The 19,704-nt window shown below is 41.0% G+C and overlaps 2 protein-coding genes across 6 annotated transcripts in view; one reads left to right on the top strand and one right to left on the bottom strand.

The window, feature by feature from the left end:
- Positions 1 to 18,945, top strand: part of lgals3b (lectin, galactoside binding soluble 3b) — a 34,698-nt gene extending 15,753 nt beyond the window's left edge. For all 5 annotated transcript variants that reach the window (XM_072268487.1, XM_072268470.1, XM_072268507.1 and 2 more), the window contains 2 exons: positions 6,244 to 6,415; positions 18,277 to 18,945. In XM_072268487.1, coding sequence (XP_072124588.1) covers positions 6,244 to 6,415; positions 18,277 to 18,426 — 322 coding nt within the window. In that variant the 3' untranslated portion in view covers positions 18,427 to 18,945. The remainder of the gene's footprint in view (positions 1 to 6,243; positions 6,416 to 18,276) is intronic.
- The window catches only part of LOC140202876 (organic solute transporter subunit alpha-like), a 158,660-nt gene that overhangs the window by 97,718 nt on the left and 41,238 nt on the right, over positions 1 to 19,704 (bottom strand). The gene's annotated exons all lie outside the window — the stretch shown is intronic.

Raw genomic sequence — 19,704 nt, 5'->3', positions numbered from 1 at the left:
GTGATAGACAAACTGTAGTGAGTCCAGGTCCTTGCTTAGGCAGGAATTGATTCTAGTCATCACCAATCTCTCAAATTTCTTCATCTCAGTAGATATGCACCACTGGACAATAGTCGTTGAGGCAGCTCACCCTGTTCTGCTTGGGCCCTGTTATAATTGTTGTCCTTTTGAAACAGCTGGGAACCTCTGACTGCAGCAGTGAGAGGTTGAAGATGTGCTTGAAGACTCGGGCCAGTTGGTTGGCACAGGTTTTCAGTGCCCCACAAGCTACACCATCAGGTTCTGACACCTTGTGAGGGTTCACCCTCTTGAAAGATGTTCTGACATTGGCCTCCGAGACAGGGATCACAGGGTCAACAGATGCCGCAGGGATTCACACAGGTGTACTTGTATTCTCCCTTCCAAAGCATGCATGAAGGGCATTGAGCTCATCTGGGAGTGAAGCATCACAGCCATTCATGATGTTAGGTTTCGCCATGGAGAAAGTAATGGCCTGTAAACCCTGCCAGAGGCTGACGTGCATCCGATTCCATCTCTAACTTCAATTGGAATTCTTAAAATAGCCCTCCCAAGGTGTTCCTGGACTTGTTGCATTGTTGTGGATCACCAGTCTTAAATGCCACTGATCTAGCATTCAGCAGACTACGTATCTTCTGGTTCATCCATGGCTTTTAGTTTGGGTATGTCTGGTATGTTTTCAAAGGCACACACTCATCCACAGAGGTGTTGATGAAGTCAGTGACAATTGTGGCATACTCATTCAGATTCAAAGATGAATCCCTGAGCGTTGTCCAGTCCACCAACTCAGAGCAGTCCTGTCAGCACTCCTCGCCTCCCCTGACCATGCCTCCTTGGTCCTCACCATTGGTGCTGCAGTCTTTGGTCTCTGCCTGGTCACCAGGAGTAGCAGTACAGCCAGGTTATCAGATTTTCCACAGTGCGGGTGTAGGAGGCACAGTAAGTGTTCTTGATGGTGGTATAGCAGTGGTCAAGTGTGTGTTGGCACCTGTGGTTCCACAGGTGATATGTTGGCGGTTGGCTGTCTGAGACTTTTTCTGGTTGAGATGCCAGGAATGATAGGGAAAAACATCGGGGTGCGCCGTTTCGTGACTGCTGATCATGGTGATCAGCTCCTCCAGTTCCTTGGCCGGGGTGGAATGTACACCGCTACCAGGATGATGGCAGAAAACTCCCTCGGCAGATAGAATGGACATGTTCCAGGTCGTGTAAGCAGGAATGAGACAGAACTGCCAAGTCTGTGCAACACAATGAATTAATCATGAAGCATACTCTGCCTCCTCTACCTGTAAAAGCTCAGCATTTCTGTCTCTGTGGTGGATGGCAAAGTCCTTGGACTGTAGTGCTGTGTTCAAAATGGTGGGGGCGAGCCATGTTTCTAACACAGAAGTCCCTCATGCCCTTCGGGTGTTCCAATCTTGTTCTGAGGTCTCCAGAGACTGGACATTTGCAAGCAGAATAGTGGTGAGTGGGGGTTCGGGAGTTCTGCATTACAATTGTACTTGCTTTCCTCTCTTCCCTTTTCTTAAAGGAGAACTGCACTCGTAACCTGATTTTGCTGTCCGGGGTCCGCCTACTTTAAGGATGAATAATTTTTTAAAATGTCTTAGAACGATATTGCTTACTGAAGTACATAGTGCACAGTGTTGCTTACTGTGGATTTCAGCTGCAGTCATCCTAAACGGAAATATTTGATGATTCCCTTTCGAGCTGCGTGCAAAGCATTATCGCTGCCATTTTGTAATAATATTCCTTGTTCATTCGAGTACCTGTCCAGATGCTTCTTAAATATTATTATTGTTCCTGCCACTACCATTTCCTCTGGCAGTTCTTTCCAGAAAATAACTACTCTTTGTGTAAAGAACATTTATGGAGATATTCAACACCTCCCTTATGCATTCTGAGGTTTCTATCTCTTCAAAAAGGCATCTATTGTACAGGTACCCAAGAACAGCATGGGGATCTATCCCAATGACTTCTGTCTAGTAGTGATTACAATAACTGAAATGAAGTGCTTTGAGAGATTGACTATGATGGAAATTAGTTCCTGTATCTCAGAGATGATCTGGATCCTCATCACTTGGCCTATCCCCCCAACAGGTCAAGAGCAGATGTGATCTCTTTGCTCGTCACTCTGCTCTGGTTCATCCAGATAACTGGAATGTAGTATTTCAAGAATAGCTATTTCTATTCAACCATTCCATTCTTGAAACAACTGCCACAAGCATGATTACTAGAGTTTAGCAACACTATGACCACTTTGATCCACCGGGAGGAGCACAGCAGGTCAGATGACATCCGTGGAGATAACATCTTCGTTTTCGTGTGCCTCCTCAGCCAATGATGGCAAGCATGCTGTACGCCTTCAGGACGGCCTCTGTTTTCAGAGAAATGTATACTTCTACGCCATGGTCTCTCTGCTCAACAACTTTCCTCAGTGCTCTGCTATTTCCTGTAAATGCCCTGGCCTGGTTTAAATTTCCAAATGCGTCACCTTGTCCAAGTTAAATTCCATCTGCCATTTTGCCCACTTTCCTGGTTGACATATATTGCACTGTAACCTTGGACAACCTTCACTGTCTGCTGTATCACCAATTTTGTTGTCATATGCAAACTTGGTAATCCTGCTACCTACACTCTCATTCAAATCACTAACACATAAGGCAGACAACAATGGACTCACCACCAATCCCTGTGGCATGTAAATGGTCACTGACCTCCAATCTGGAAAAACAGCTCCCTCCAACCACCTTCTGCCTCTTACTACCAAGCCAGTTTTGGATCCAGTTTTGCTAACCTGCCCTGGATTCTAACCTTTGGGTCAGCCTTGCACAGGGTCTGAGATGCAGAGTGAAGATAACAATCAGCAGGCTTGAGAGACTGAAGGAGTTACTCATTCTTTTTCTTCTTCTACTGGGGCATAGGCTGCCAGCTTCCACTTTCACAACACAACTTCATACGTCTTCTAGAAGAAGATTCCTCTTGTCCCAGAGATGAGGTCTTTGGAGCTTCTGCTGGGTGTTTCTGTAGCTCTGGGTTTTATGGGATGGGGTTGCAAGCACCCTCCTTTCACAGTTGGTTTTAGGACTGTCCATGGCAGAGTTGCCTGCTCCTAATTTATGCTAGTAGCCATGACTGTTACACAGCTCCAGTAAGCAGTGTTATCTGAGTTAGACTGTAAGACCATAAGACTAAGGGGCAGAATTAGGACATTTAACCCATGGAGCCCTGGTCCCAACATATCAATGTAGTTATAAAGAAGGCAAGACAGCGGCTATACTTCATTCGGAGTTGAAGAGATTTGGCATGTCAACAAATACACTCAAAAACTTCTATAGGTGTACCGTGGAGAGCATTCTGTCAGGCTGCATCACTGTCTGGTATGGGGAGGGGGGAGTGCAGGGCTGGATTTAGTGGGGCCGGGGCCTTCATGGGCCCCTGCCGACACCATAAGATGCTGCTGTACCAAGCAAAAAAAAAAGCAAGAACAAGAGCAAAGGTTGTACTGATCTAAATATCAAAGCTGTGGACCAAGACATTGGTTTAGTACAGTACGTAGGCTATAAACTTACAGACCCTGAGGGAGGACAGAAAGTAATGCAGATTCTTAGTTTGAAGGACAGCATCTAAAGCACTCAAAAATTGACCTAGGCTTAGTTGGCTTAGTAAAGTTATGAGGGAGATGAAGTATGATGTACCCAATCTTAAATCTTTATTTAGCTATTGCTGCACATATCATAGGCCTTATTTCTCAAACAATGCCAAAGCATTTTTATCCAGGTATTTTTCTCAACCGTGTGTTCTGAGGAAGTAAAATGGAAATGAGAGACAAAAAGGCCAAGAGAGATGGCACTATAGCAAACCAGGAATCTTGACAATACTCCAACAATCTTTTTGAAAAATGAGATCTAGCACATACTAACCTATTGCTGTACTGTGTGGCTTGCAGAGTAAAGACCACTTATTACTTACTAAGTTTGTAAACAGTCAACTACTAGCCTATTGCCACAAAAACAGGAACAGCACTGACACACAAGCCTAGATATTTACAAAGTCAGATGCTTGTTTTTCAAAATTAAAGCCTAGTTCTTCTGGCTTTCTTCACAGCAAGGTCCTTGATCAAATCACTAAAATCCAATTTCCGAACAAAATCACTTTCAAGTGACGTCAGAGTAACTTGACTCAGCCTGTCCTGTCCCATTGTGGATCTGAGCCTATGTAGTTGCCGTTATCAGGCCTGCCAAGTATGTCACTGGAGCCTCGGATAGCCAGTCCCCTCTCGACCAAAAACTTCACAGCCACCAACACTCTTCTCAATACGTCGGTCCAGTAGACACACTCTGACTAGAACTGTTTTTGCAGTTCTGTATCTATTCTTCCGCTGTCAGATGCTAGTGTAACGTAGGTCAGTATCGTTTTCCTACGGTGTTTGCTATTTTCATGCTCTCCTATGCTCTCAGCGGCATGTGTCCAGTCACTAAAGCCAGTTTCGAAGATGGACTGACAGTTACCATCACTGAAGATGCGGCAAAACAAAACTCACAGCCAGTGGAAGGGGAATAAGGAGCCATTGCCTTGATATGTACTCACCGTTTACCAGCTTGCGTTTGAAGTGAAATTTGGAAAAAAAAAACGTCTGCTGTTTGTATACTCGTTCCAAAGTTTTGATATCCGCATCCTTCATTCTGGCAGGACTCTGGCCCTTTCTGAGCCCAGTATGCTCGGACTGAATCATCTAATGTTTCCTTACCCCAGCGAGCAGGATCAGTGCTGTAAGGATCCTCAGCAGCGGTAACGTTATCATTAATGGCGACCTGACTTGGTTGTTCAGAGGCCTCTGTGGTCGGGAATCCCAAAGTCATGCTCTCTGCCTCTTCAACGTTAGCTGACTGTGGCAAGGACGGCGGTCCTGTGCTGACGCTGGTGCTAGCGCTAGCTGTTGAACAAGTCTCCATTTGTCCACCGGTCTCAGACTGTGACAAGAGCGATGTACTGCCCCATCATAGAGAACCGGTTTAAAAAAATTCTGTCAATTTTGATGTCTTTTTTAATGCTTCTTTCTCACGGCCCTCTTTTTCTTGTTTCTTCTTTCTTTTCTGTGCTCCACTGTCACATTTTTTTTGTCCGCCATGATGATAGCTACCTATTTTGGGCCCCTCTGCAGCTCAGGCCCCTGGGCCACAGCCCAGCCTAGCCCTGCCTAAAGTCCGGCCCTGGGCGTGGGGGGTGGGGGGAGGGCTACTGCACAGGACTGAAAGAAGCTGCAGAGGGTTGAAAATCTAGTCACCTCCATCTTGGGCACTAGCCTATAAAGTACCCAGGGCACCTTTAGGGAGCCGTATCTCGGAAAGGCAGCGTCCATTATTAAGGACCTCCAGCACCCAGGGCATGCCCTTTTCCCATGGTTACCATCAGGTAGGAGGAACAGAAGCCTGAAGGCAGAGACTCAGTGATTCAGGAACAGCTTCTTCCCCTCTGCCATCCGATTCTTAAATGGACATTGAACTCTTGGATGCTCCCTCACTTTTTTTCAATATACAGTGTTTCTGTATTTTTGCATGTTTTAAAAAATCTATTCAATATACATATACTGTAATTGATTTATTGTTATTTTTCTTCTATATTATGTATTGCTTTGAAGTGCTGCTGCTAAGTTAACATATTTCACGTCACATGGCGGTGAGAATAAACCTGATTCAGAATCTGCTCCAACATTCCATCATGGCAGATCCCAGATCCTACTTAACCCCATACACCTGCCTTCTCGCCATAACCTTTGATCAGGAAACTATCAACTTCCGCCTTAAATATACACATGGACTTGGCCTCCACCGCAGTCTGTGGCAGAGTTCTGGTGCTTTTTTTTGTGTGGAGTTTGCATGTTCTTCCTGCAACCAACTGGATTTTCTTGCAATACCTTGTTTTTCCTCCCACAGTCAACAAGATAAATTAAGTAACCACTGTAAATTGCCTCATGATTGTGAGTGGTAGGAGAATTGGTAGGCCAGTTTATCCGAGAGAGGATAGGTTATACTATAACCGTTTAGGGAAATAAGTAGAATTAAATGAATAGGATTGTCTGAGAGGCAGCATGGATTTAGTGAGCCAAATAGCCTTCTACTTCATTTGAAGATATGCAAACATACCTCAAGTTGAATGACTTGCTTACTGGTGCACATAAAATAGAAAGCAAAACAACTTTTTGTTCACCTTTTCTTTTCATAGGTTTACCATTGATGTCTTCTCCGGCCAGAATATTGTTTTCCATTTTAACGTTCGCTTCAGGGAAGGTGGCAATCATCAGGCTGTTGTTCGAAATAGCAAGATCAAAGATGTTTGGGGTAATGAGGAAAGAGCTATACCAAATTTTCCATTCAGGAAAGGAGAACATTTTGAAGTAAGTAGAATATACTTTGTATCTTCCTCTTCTATGGACGTTTAGTTTCTTCCCCCCCCCCAAAAAAAAAATATTGTGGCATGCTAATAGGAAAATACTTTTAAAAAACTTTTTAAATTATTTGATTTTTAACTAATTAAAAATGGTTAAAATGATTTGATGCTTTGGATATGGAAAATTCCCATTCTCACAGGTCCATCTCTTCCTGAGCAACCTTGATCAGCAGTTTCCTGGGTAGAAAGCTGATGCATAATCACAGCAGGTTGCTGGCAGGATTCCTGAAGTGAGCATGAAGGAGGGTTTCTACTGACTTGGTAATGTGGCATGGGCACCAAGAAAATGGAGCGATGCAGGACGGAGGCCTTGTTTAGGGCCTAAGAATAAGCAGAAAGGCTGATGTGTTGTCCTGTGCATCCGTTTACCACCACACATTGGAAATCTGAACCCAATGGAGCTGACTGTAAATATTATGAAGTACTTAATATAACAGATTTTAGTGCCTCTGTCATCTATTTAACTGGTCAGTTGCTTTTAATACAACATAGTTGTATTTTTGAGGCATCATACGTCTGCTTGATAGTCTTGTATTTTGCCAGTGTTTGACGCAGGTAAGAAGAAAATTTGTGCTTGGGGACATATGGAGAGTATTCATATTGGGTCTGGGTACACAACTCCCTCAAGGTCCTCTAATACTGTTTCCCATTTCATAGTCTTCAATGATGTTGCCCTGTTATTTGAATATGATTGTGGCTAATATCCACAAAACCCTGACATTCTTTTGCTCTGTGATGGGTCCTGGTTTCTTTCCATGATTGGTTACTTTGTCCCTCTCATTTACACATGCAGATAATGTGCCTTCAACAGACACAAATGATAGTTTCCTTCATCTATATACTACTAGAACTCTCATGCTCCGTCTGTTTGTGACCTCCAGTTAGCGCAAATGGTGCATTACAGCACTTTTTTTGGCTAAATTGAATTTAAATGCGCTAACTTACAGAATGCAGGCAAAGTTCAGGGTTATATATTTGTATAAAGTTGCTCATTGGCCAAAAATCAACAGGCTGGTTTTCACTCGAGATCCGATCGGCCATCATGGAAATCGGGACGCGACAGCCGGACACATGCGCACGGCCAGCCTCAGCAGCGACACCTACTGGAGCAAAAGGGTAGGGCAGCTCTTTCAAGGGGATACATTCTGCTAATCACCATCAGCATGTGCAGGATTGGGACAGATCTAATTGCCACCCATCAATAAGAGATAATTAAATCTTATTGTAATGACATACTTAGAGACACCCATAAAACCCTTTGCTGCAGTCAAAGGACAGCGGTGACTATATCACATCCATTTAGGAGAACGCCAACCACATCATCAAGAATAATCAGCATCCTGGAGGCTTTAGTGTTACTGCTTCGTATCTTCTATCCAGCATTAGGGTAAAAAAAATGGTCAGCCTAATTATGCTGCGTGAACAGGGAAGGGGGACATTATGGTCAAGAGATGACGCCAAACGTCGTCGGGAAGCGGCAAGGAGAGGGGAGAGAACAAGAATCGGATAAGGCCAGGGCCGCACGACTCCAGGATCAAAGAGTCAGGACGAAAAAAGATGAGAGAAGAAGAGGCAGGAGGAGAGGCATACATGTCTCCAAGATCAGAGATAAGCAACAAACAGCAGAAGAGATGAAGAGACGGGGGATGAAAGGCCTGCACATCTCCAGAATAACAACAAGAGGCTCAAGGGTGGCAGATAAAACAGAAATGATGCCATCGAAAGTGTCCTTCGTTAAACAAGGAGGAGTTATATTTGCTTTGCTACGCATCGTTCTTCTTTAATAAACTGGGGTTTTCTACTTAAGTTTCCAAAGCAAAGCGATACTAATAGCATTCAGGAAAATTTAATGTTCATTCTGGTCACATCAGACTGCATTACCAAGAGGGAGGGATGGGCCTCCTGTCCCATGATCCTCTCATATCCCCTTTGCCAATCACCCGTCCAACTCTTGGCTCCATCCCTCCTCCTCCTGTCTTCTATCATTTTGGATCTCCCCCTCCCCCTCCCACTTTCATATCTCTTAATAGCTCTTCCTTCAGTTAGTCCTGACAAAGGGTCTCAGCCTGAAACGTCAACTGTACCTCTTCCTAGAGATGCTGCCTGGCCTGCTGCGTTCACCAGCAACTTTGATGTGTGTTGCTTGAATTTCCAGCATCTACAGAATTCCTGTTGTTTGCGAACTATGTGAACACCTGGGTACCTTAAGTAGGGTGAAATGTCAAAGTTCTTTCCATCCTATCTACTATAAAATACACACAAAATGTTATTGAAATATTTTTCTAATTGATATAGGGGGCTTGTGAAGTCCTCATGCAACCTTAATGAGCGTTACCTATGCATACTCTTCTCTCACAAAGCCACTTAGATGTTAATCCGAGAGCATGCTTGTATTTGATGTCTGCCAGAAATACATAGAGCAGGTAAAATGTGACATGAGCAGAAATGCTAACTGGATACAACCACAAACATTTTGACGCAGCATGCTCTATCCAAAACCCTCTTAATCTCAGAGCTGAGCATATGCTGAACATAATGAAAGGCCAGTCACACTGTTATTAGATAGAGGGATCTTCAGCCAGGTTTGTTATGTTCTACACATTGTTGTTGTGGAGTTATTTTTTGTTTTAGAAGCTGTGCAGGGGCTGGTGAAGCAAGTGATGAACTGTTTTTCTTTTGTTGACCTTGGGGCTTTTGTAACACTGACACAAGAAACTGCAGACACAGGGACAAGGATCAATAAGAAAAAGCTGCTTGAAGAATTCAGCAGGCCAGGCAGCATCTGTGGAGGCAAAGGGATAGTTGATACTTTGATCTAAGATGTTGGCTATTGCTTTGCCTCCTCAGATGCTATCTGACCTGCTGACTTCCTTCAATAAACAACACACATCAAAGTTGCTGGTGAATGCAGCAGGCCAGGCAGCATCTCTAGGAAGAGGTGCAGTCGACATTTCAGGCTTGTTGCTTGAATTTCCACCATCTGCAGAATTCCTGTTGTTTGACTTCCTTCAATAGCTTGTTTTTGCCTCTAAAAACAACACTTGCTGTATTGAAAAGGGATTCCCTCTTAAAGTTGCACATTTAGAGCAGGGGTCTCCAACCTTTTTTGACACATGGACCCTTGCTTAATGGTATAGGTTCATGTGTTAAAAAAAAAAGGTTGGAGACCCCTGCTCTAAATGTACAATTTTAAGAGGGAATCCTCTTTCAATACAGCAGGTCTAAGGCAAATGAACAGAGGCCTCTCACTTTAGTACAAGCTCCTGGAAGAGAGAAGAAAAAGTTCTGGGAAGATGGAGTAACACTTTAATCTCATCATTAGAGATAATAGATTAAGATGTCTGCATTCAACTGAAAAGTAGCCACTGAAGGCAGCACGAACACTAACCTCAATAGGCAGGTTCTTCAGGGACTAGCAGTCTGTTGTCTGCAGATACAGTGGCATGCAAAAGTTTGGGCATCCCTGGTCAAAATTTCTGTTACTGTGAATAGCTAAGCAAGTAAAAGATGACCTGATTTCCAAAAGGCATAAAGTTAAAGATGACATTTCTTTAATGTTTTAAGCAAGATTACTTTTTTATTTCCATCTTTTACATTTTCAAAATAACAAAAAAGGAAAAGGGCCTGAAGCAAAAGTTTGGGCACCCTGCATGGTCAGTACTTAGTAACATCCCCTTTGGCAAGTATCACAGCTTGTAAACACTTTCTGTAGCCAGCTAAGAGTCTTTCAATTCTTGTTTGGAGGATTTTCACCCATTCTTCCTTGCAAAAGGCTTCTAGTTCTGTGAGATTTTTGGACCGTCTTGCATGCACTGCTCTTTTGAGGTCCATCCACAGATTTTCGATGATGTTTAGGTTGGGGGACTGTGAGGGCGATGGCAAAACCTTCAGCTTGTGCCTCTTGAGGTAGTCCATTGTGGATTTTGAGGTGTGTTTAGGATCATTATCCTGTTATAGAAGACATCCTCTTTTCATCTTCAGCTTTTTTTTACAGATGGTGTGAAGTTTGCTTCCAGAATTTGCTGGTATTTAATTGAATTCATTCTTCCCTCTACCAGTGAAATATTTCCCGTGCCACTGGCTGCAACACAAGCCCAAAGCATGATCAATCCACCCCCGTGCTTAACAGTTGGAGAGGTGTTCTTTTCATGAAATTCTGCACCCTTTTTTCTCCAAACATACCTTTGTTCATTGCAGCCAAAAAGTTCTATTTTAACTTCATCAGTCCACAGAACTTGTTTCCAAAATGCATCAGGCTTGTTTAGATGTTCCTTTGCAAACTTCTGACGCTGAAGTTTGTGGTGAGGACGCAGGAAAGGTTTTCTTCTGATGACTCTTCCATGAAGGTCATATTTGTGCAGGTGTTGCTGCACAGTAGAACAGTGCACCACCACTCCAGAGTCTGCTAAATCTTCCTGAAGGTCTTTTGCAGTCAAATGGGGGTTTTGATTTGCCTTTCCAGCAATCCTATGAGCAGTTCGCTCAGAAAGTTTTCTTGGTCTTCCAGACCTCAACTTGACCTCCACCATTCCTGTTAACTGCCATTTCTTAATTACATTACGAACTGAGGAAATGGCTACCTGAAAACACTTTGCTATCTTCTTATAGCCTTCTCCTGCTTTGTGGGCATCATTTATTTTAAATTTCAGAGTGCTAGGCAGCTGTTTAGAGGAGCCCATGGCTGCTGATTGTTGGGACAAGGTTTGAGGAGTCAGGGTATTTATAAAGCTTTGAAATTTGCATCACCTGACCTTTCCTAATGATGATTGTGAACAAGCCATAGCCCTAACAAGCTAATTAAGGTGTGAGACCTTGGTAAAAGTTATCTGAGAGCTCAAATCTCTTGGGGTGCTCAAACTTTTTCATGGTGCTCCTTTCCTTTTCCCCCACTCTAAAATTGTATGAAACAAAAATAATACACTAATCTTGCTTAAAATGTTGAAAAGAATGTTTCATCTTTAACTTTATGACTTTTGGAGATCTGTTCATCTTTTACTCACTTAACTATTCGCAGTAACAGAAATTTTGACCAGGGGTGCCCAAACTTTTGCATACCACTGTATATAAAGGATATCACAAATGTTTTTAGTCCATTTTATTGGATAAACAGTGTCACCATGTGCTGGGCATTAAGAGGCAAACTATAGAATAGTTCCATAGAATAGAATGGTATAGAATAGAATAGAACCATTCTATTTCTATTTTACCCTACTCTAGCCTCTTACTTCTTAACTGCCTATCATGACCTCTGGATCCCTTCCTCCTTTCCTTTCTCCTATGGTCCACTATCTTCTCCCATCAGGTTCCTTCCTCTCCAGACCCTTACCTTTCCTATCCACCTGGCTTCACCAATCACCTTCTAGTTTTTCTCCTCCCTCCCCCCAACCTTTCTATTCTGGCATCTTTCCCCTTCCTTTCCAATCCTGTGGAAGGATCTTGGTCCGAAATATTGCCTATTTATTCTTTTCCATAGATGCTGCCTAACTTGCTGAGTTCCTCAAACGTGTTGTGTGCGATGCTTTGGATTTCCAGCATCTGCAGAATTTATCGTGCTTATTGCTTGTTTTCTTAGCTGGCTGCACATTCTGACTCCTGAGAATATATTGCTTATTGATATTTTGCTAACTCTGCCCCAACTTGTTACCCAAAACTCTTGTTTTTGTGGATCTGTACTAATTCCAGGTTACGAAACTCTTTGATTATGAAGTTGACATTCTTCGTTTTAAATCCTTACATATTTTCAATTTCCTGTGCTTTTGCAGCCTTTCAAATTATTTGTAGTGCTCCAGTTTTGCCTATTTCATACATAATTTTAAATTAGTCCACTATTCTGCTTGAAGTTTCAAAGAGACTAAACCAGAATCCTCTTCCTCAGCAGCTCTCTTCTACATCTAACACTCAAGGAGTCTGAGCTATGACTATAAATGTACCCTTTTATGGTCAGTGTGAAATTTGATCCTAGTTCCGTCTACTTATTTACTTCTGTTGTGGTTGGTCATGATACCTGCCTAACACTGAATAGCATCAGCTAATAGTACATCATGATCCTCCACCTGCTTTGTCCCTATACAATTTTGTGTCAATGCAGTTCATATGGATTGCCCATTAATTTAGATATAATGAAAATACTCTGATTTGTCAAAATCTTGATGTTTTTATCTCAAGCAATATATTTATTACTTCTTTGTGGGAATAACTCCACTTCCCTGGTTGCATATTCAGTTTTACTGGATTTTTTCCTATCTTTTGGAAGACCTGCACTCCATAGCAATTCAATTTAAGGGTAAATTGTTACTGAATGAGAATGGGGGCTTTTGGGGGCAAAATGGAGGGCATGGTGTTTGCTTCTGGAAAGGAGTTGTACGGCATTTAGACATTTCTCTGGAGTTTTCAACATCTGTTTATCTATCTGCTATCTAGTAATTGATCTAATTTCTATTAAAAGGAAAGTATTTTAGAATAAGTGGTTCTTCTCCCTTTGCTCCATCTTCACTGTAGTAAGTAATTGAAAATTATTTCTTTCATAAAGCCTTGTCCAATTTACTGATTTTCAGGTACAGCTTAAGCATTTGCCTTTGAATTTAATCTGAAAATTTGAATCAGCAACAGTTTATAATTTGAAATTACAATCTGTTGAGAACGTTTACCATCATCTTGAAGAAGGGGTCTCACTGATCTCTTAAAACATACAGGGAACCAGAACATACCTCACTTTTTTTTTTTTGTTTCTTCCCATTCCCTCAAAATGCCCCACAAGTATCCTTACTGTTTTGAGGCAAATTCCCAGGGTCAGACAAGGTGTTTCCTTGGACCTTGTGAGGAAGCTAGTGCAGAAATTGTATGGGCAGAGGTACTTAAAACATTCTTAGCTGTGGGTGGAGTGCTGGATGATTGGAGGACAGATAATCGGTTGTTCAGAATCAGGTTTAGTATCACTAGCATATGTTGTGAAATTTGTTCTTTTGCGGCAATATATTGCAATATATAATTCAGACCTATAAATTACAATTCGGTTACTGTGTGTGTGTGTATATATATATATATATATATGTGTGTGTGTGTGTGTGTGTGTATATTGTGTGTGTGTGTATATTGTGTGTGTGTGTATATAGTGTGTGTATGCATATATATGTGTGTGTGCGTGCGCGCGTGTATATGTGGTGCGCGCGTGTATATGTGGTGCGCGCGTGTATATGTGGTGCGCGCGTGTATATGTGGTGCGCGCGCGCGTATATATGTAGTGCGCGCGTGTGTGTATGTATATATATAGTGTGTGTGTATGTGTGTGTGTGTGTATATATAATGTGTGTGTGTGTGTGTGTGTGTGTATATATATATATATATATATATATATATATGTGTATATATATATATATATATATGTGTGTGTGTGTAAATTAAGTAAGTTATGCAAAAAGAGAGGGAAAAACACTAAGGTAGTGTTCATTGTCCGTTTGGAAATCTGATGGTGGAGGGGAAGAAGCTGTTCATGAAGCTTTGAGCATCTTCAGGTGCCTTTGCCACATCGATGGTAGCAATGGGAAGAGAGTATGTCCTGGGTGTTGGGGGTTCTTAATGATGGATGCCGCCTTTTTGAGACATCACCTTTTGGAGGTTTCTTCGATGCTGGGGAGGCTATTGCCCATGATGGAGCTGACTGAGCTTACAACTTTCTGCAGCTTATTTTGATCCTGTGAAGAGCCCACCCACATACTAGATGGTGATGCAACCAGATAGAATACTCTCCATGGTACATCTGTAAAACATTTGCGAGTGTCTTTGGTGACATACCAATTCTCCTCAAACTCCTAATGAAATGTAGCTGCTGTTGTGCCTTCTTTCTAATGTTGGATCCAGGCTAGATCCTCAGAGATGTTGACACCCAGGAACTTAAAACTGCTCACCCTTTCCACTTCTGATCCCTTGATGAGGACTAATGTGTGTTCCCGTGACTTCCTCTTTCTCAAATCCAAAATCAATTCCTTGGTCTTACTAACACTGAATGCAAGATTGGCAAATTTATAGACAGCATTTGAGCTGTGTCTAGCCACACAATTGTGAGTGTAGACCGAATAAAGTAGTAGGGTAAGCAAGCATCCGTGAGGTGCACCACTGTTGATCCTCAGCAAAGAGGAGATGTTACTTTCAATCCACAAAGACTGTGGTTTAAGAAAGGCTCATGGAATAAGCTAAGAAACGATAGGCCTGTGAGCGTGAAGTCAGTAGTGGGTAAGTTATTGGAAGGTATTCTAAGGGACAGGAATAGACTAATTAAGGACTATCAGCATGGCTTTGTGCGTGATAGATCATGCCAAACCAATTCTATACAGTTTTTCAAGGAAGTTACCCAGGAAAGTTGATGAAAGAAAGGCAGTAGATGTTGTCTACATGCCTTTGACAAGGTTCTATATGGAAGGTTGGCTGAGAACGTTAAGTTGCTGGGCATTCAGGATGAGATAGTAAATTGGATTAGACGTTGGCTTTGTGGGAGAAGCCAGAGAGTGGTAGTAGATAGTTGTCTCTCTGACTGGAGACCCCCTAGGCCTGAGTCAACATAGTAGTAGTAGTAGTAGTCGTCTCTGACTGGAAGGCTGTGACTAGTGGTGTCCTGCAGGGATCAATGCTGGTTCCCTTGTTATTTGTTATTTATATCAGCAATCTAGATGATCAGCAAATTTGCAGATGACACCAAGATTGGGGGGTATAGTGGACAGCGGAGAAGGTTAGTAGAGCTTGCAATGGGATCTGGACCATCTGGGAAAATGGGCTGAAAAATGGCAAATAGAACTTAATGCAGACAAGTGTGAGGTTTCGCACTTGGAAGGACAAACCAGGGTAGGACTTGCATAGTAAGAGGTGTGGTGCTGAGGTATGCGGTAGAAAAGAATGATCTGGCAATACAGATCTATAATTCCTTGAAAGTGGTGTCACAGGAAGATGGGGTCTTAAAGAGAGCGCTTAGTATATGGGTCTTCATAAATTAAGTACTGAATATATGAGTTGGGATGTTATGTTAATGTTGCACAGTATAAGACATTGGTGAGGCCTAATTTGGAGTATTGTGTACAGTTCTGGTCACCTACCTATGGGAAAGATATTAATAAGATTGCAGAGATTTACAAGGATGTTGCCGGAACTTAGGGCCTGAATAACAGGGAAAGGCTGAATAGGTTAGGACTTTATTCCATGGATTGTAGGGGTATGAGAGAAGATTTGATAGAGGCATACAAAATTATGAGGGGTATAGATAGGGTAAATGCAAACAGGCTTTCTTCACTGAGATTAGGTGAGACTAGGACTAGAGGTGATAGGGTAAGGGTGAAAGGTGAAATGTTTAAGGGAATCTTCTTCATTCAGAGGGCGCTAAGAGTGTGGAATGAGCTGCCAGTGGAAGTGGTGGATGTGGGTTCGATTTCAACATTTACAAGAAATTTGAATAGGTACGCAGATTGGAGGGGTATGGAGGGCTGTGGTCCAGGTGCAGGTTGATGGAACTAGGCATAATAATAGTTCTACACGGTCTAGATGGGCCAAAGGGCCTGTTTCTATGCTGTAGTGTTCAATGACTTGAGAAGGAAAATACTTGAACTCTTAATTGGTGTCCCTATCTACAGGGAATTTTATTTTTTTTTTTAAAAAGGCTTCAGATTCTGGAAGATCATTTTCCAGAATTGACCTTACAAAATCTTGGAGTCAACCGTGTGCTATTTTTTGCCCTTCATGTAGCAAAGATAGTGTGCTTGTGGACATATACAAAATTGATCCCTATTTTTAATTAATGAAGAATTTGCAAAAAGTTGAACTAGATTTCTATTTAGCAACCGTAACGAGTTAGTGCAGTAACAATTTACTGGAAGAACTCATTGTGTTGAGCAGCATCTGCGGGAGGAAAGGAATGATTGACTTTTCAGGTCAAAACCCTGCATCCGCACCAGTAGTGCAGTAACCTCAGAAGGAAGACTCCCATTTATGGTTGGTTCATGCACCAGTGATCTCAGGGTTAAAATGATTAGGAAGAGACTTGGGAGGATTTTTCCTTTTTGTAGTATGTGGTTATTATCTGGAACTCATTGTTTCTGGGGTTGTGGAAATAATCAGTTCTGAAGATGGAAATGGATGGTCACAAGGGAATCAATTTGTGGAGAAAGAATAATGGAATGGAACTGACTGGATTGCTCCATAAAAAGCTGGCATGGATCTTATAGCCTCCTTCTGTAATGTAACAGTTTCTGATTCTTAGAGTCAATGTTGCATTGAAACAGGTTTTTCAGCCCACTATATCTATGGTGACCTTTATTACCATCTATCATTTGCAGTACAAGGTCTGTACCCTTCTTTGCCTTGCCTATTCACGCATCTGTCCAAATATCTTCTTATACTGTTTGGTTGATGCTTAATTGACTAAAAGACTAGCAAACCACTCGGTTATATTAAACTACTACATTCAAAGTTGAGATTTAATTTTCATGCAGAAAGTTTTGGCGGTGGGAGAGAATATCATCTAGGGTTTTCTCCTAATTACAAAAGAATATATATGCGTAGCAGGTCAAGGAGGAATTGAAACTGAAAAAGCAGCCTGACAACTAAAGTAATGAAGGTTAATGATATTACTGAAGTTGTCATTTGTAACTTTAGAACATTTATTGGCTTCCATCAGTTTACAGATTGGGACTTGGAAATTGGTGAAGCGAAAAACCTTTCCAAAGTCTTAAGAGTATTTCAAAGAAGTAGCTGGAGAATTGTGCCTGAGAAAAAGAGCTGAGTACAGTAGATTCTGTTTAATTGGGACCAGTACATTTAGGCCCAATTAAGCAGCAGCCCCAATTTGCCGAAGTTTCAGGAAAATAATTAAAAAGGTATTAAAAAAGCCAAAACTACCATTTAAATTGGCGACAAATCATATATTTAAATGAAATACAGAACAAATTAGAACACAGACCAATACTACTACAGTACTATAAAATTGTGTATTAGTTCCTAATAGTTATCACCAGAGGAATTCATCCAGTGTTTCCTGCCATGTTCTTTTCATTGTAAATGAATACACTCAGCGCAGACACAGTGCAGATAATGGACTACCTTCATACAATGCTTTCAACAATTGCATCCTCCAAATCTTATTTTTCATTTAAACATTCAAGATGATTGTTGATACCTTCAAATTCTTTGTATTTCCTAACTTGAAGTAGTGACATCATTTCATTTTCATTCCCAGTTGTTTCTGGCATATCCAAGCCTCAATGCTTGAAACCACAGTGAGCAAGACTGTTCTGAATTGTCATATTGTTTATTTCTCATCAACTAACAGTGACAAAAATGACTACTTTTTTGTACGGACGGACACACACACACAATGCTATTTTAAAAACTGTTTGTTCTAAGCATGGTGTAGTGCCTAATGACCACACAAGTGTGTGCAACTGTTGCTAATTAGAAACTGTTCAGCAACAGTCTCATGTCCCAGTTAAGTAGCAGTGTCCCAAATAAACAAAGGGGTGTTTAAGATAATTTAATATTCCAACAGAAAATGTTATTTGTAGCTGATATTGATGTATTTAGTATTTTCACTGATAGTTAATCCATTTCTATTATTAAATTATACTAGTCTAATAGTATATAATTTATTAAGTAGCATTTAAACCTTAAGGAAAACAATTTTTTTCATAAAGTGATAGCACTTCAAAATAGTTAGCTTTGTAGTCAAAAATGCTGTCTAAATGTAAATTTGTACTTCATTAGAGTAAATAGAGTTAGAACTGAATTTAATAATTTGCATGAAATAAATTAATTTATTTTTAAATCCTGCAGATACTGATTCTTGGTGAACCAGAACAATACAAGGTGGCTGTGAATAAACAACATTTTCTTGAATTCAAACATCGATATAAGAGTTTGAGAGAAGTCACCAAAGTCAGCGTCTACGGCGATATCACTCTTCATAAGATGTTTATGGTGTAAACTCGGGATACTCTTACTAAAGTGACTGCTAGTATTTGGATATATGAAAATTTGAGCACTTATTACTAACTGGTAAACTTTTATCATACTACTATACTAGAACCACCAGATCAGTCTCGGAATTAATTACGTTGTAAAAGTACGGAAACAGACTATTCAGCCTATCAAGCATCTGGTAGTTTTACCATTTGACCCATATTGCCCCATCTCATTTCTTGCTTACATGCCTTATTCTTTTTACCACTTTAAAATTGCTTTTAGAATAATTCATGGACTTTTCTTAATGATTGAGAGTTCTTCACTTCTAAGAATTGTATCCTACCCTCTCATTTTTGCATGTAAGGTTGTGTGGAATTATTACCTAACATTATTTTAACCCCTTAAAATATGTTCATAATAGCAAAATGCCACATGGAAGAAAATTGACAAAAACTTAAGGAATATTATATGTAAATTACCTGAGCTTTGTATTTCCTTATATTTTGGGCACTTTTATTAAATATATATGTAAACACCAAATGCATTTTATTTCAATAATTCCATTGGCTAAAAATTCGTTTGTCCTGAATTGGTGAACCTAACCATCTTCATCTGCTTTATCAATGACTTATTTCTGTTCATAAGATCAGAAGTGGAAATATTCACCAATGAATGCAAGATTGTCAATTTCAGGTGTAACATTTGGTGAAAAGAAATATCCTTACTGGCTGAAAACAAAACATAGACAACTGAGTAGTTACCATGATTATGGTGCTGCACAACATTATATCTTTTGCATTCATTGAAATTATTGTCTTGTACCATTGATCAAAAACGCAAGTGGACCAGCCATATATGTTACATAAACAGATCAGAGATTGGGTATCTTGTGAGAAGTTCATCTTCGGCCATCCTAATTTTTTCAATAACTTAAGTGTGAGAAAATACTCTCCAGAGGAGTTTAGGCCTAACAATACTTAATATTTACATTTTATTAGCACTGCATGCACTGCTGCTAGCTACAAAATGCATGGGAATTATTTGCCTGGGCTACTACAATAGCATTAAGCTGCAGTTTGAATGAGCTAAGCTTAGAATGAGTTTTTGAAGAGCTGACCAAGAGGTTAAAAGAGGAAGGGAAGTAGATGATGTTTACCTGAACTTTAGCAAGGCCCTTGACAAGGTCCCACATGGTGGGTTGGTCTACAAGGTTAGAATGCATGGGATCCAGTGAGTTAGCAAATGATATATAAAATTGGTTTGTGAGTAGAAGGCAAGGGAGGTAGGAGAGCATTTTTT

The sequence above is a fragment of the Mobula birostris genome, chromosome 1 (assembly GCF_030028105.1).
Source record: "Mobula birostris isolate sMobBir1 chromosome 1, sMobBir1.hap1, whole genome shotgun sequence".
NCBI lineage: Eukaryota > Metazoa > Chordata > Chondrichthyes > Myliobatiformes > Myliobatidae > Mobula > Mobula birostris.
The sequence above is the reverse complement of the archived record's forward strand: the minus strand, read 5'-3'. Positions and strand labels throughout refer to the sequence as shown.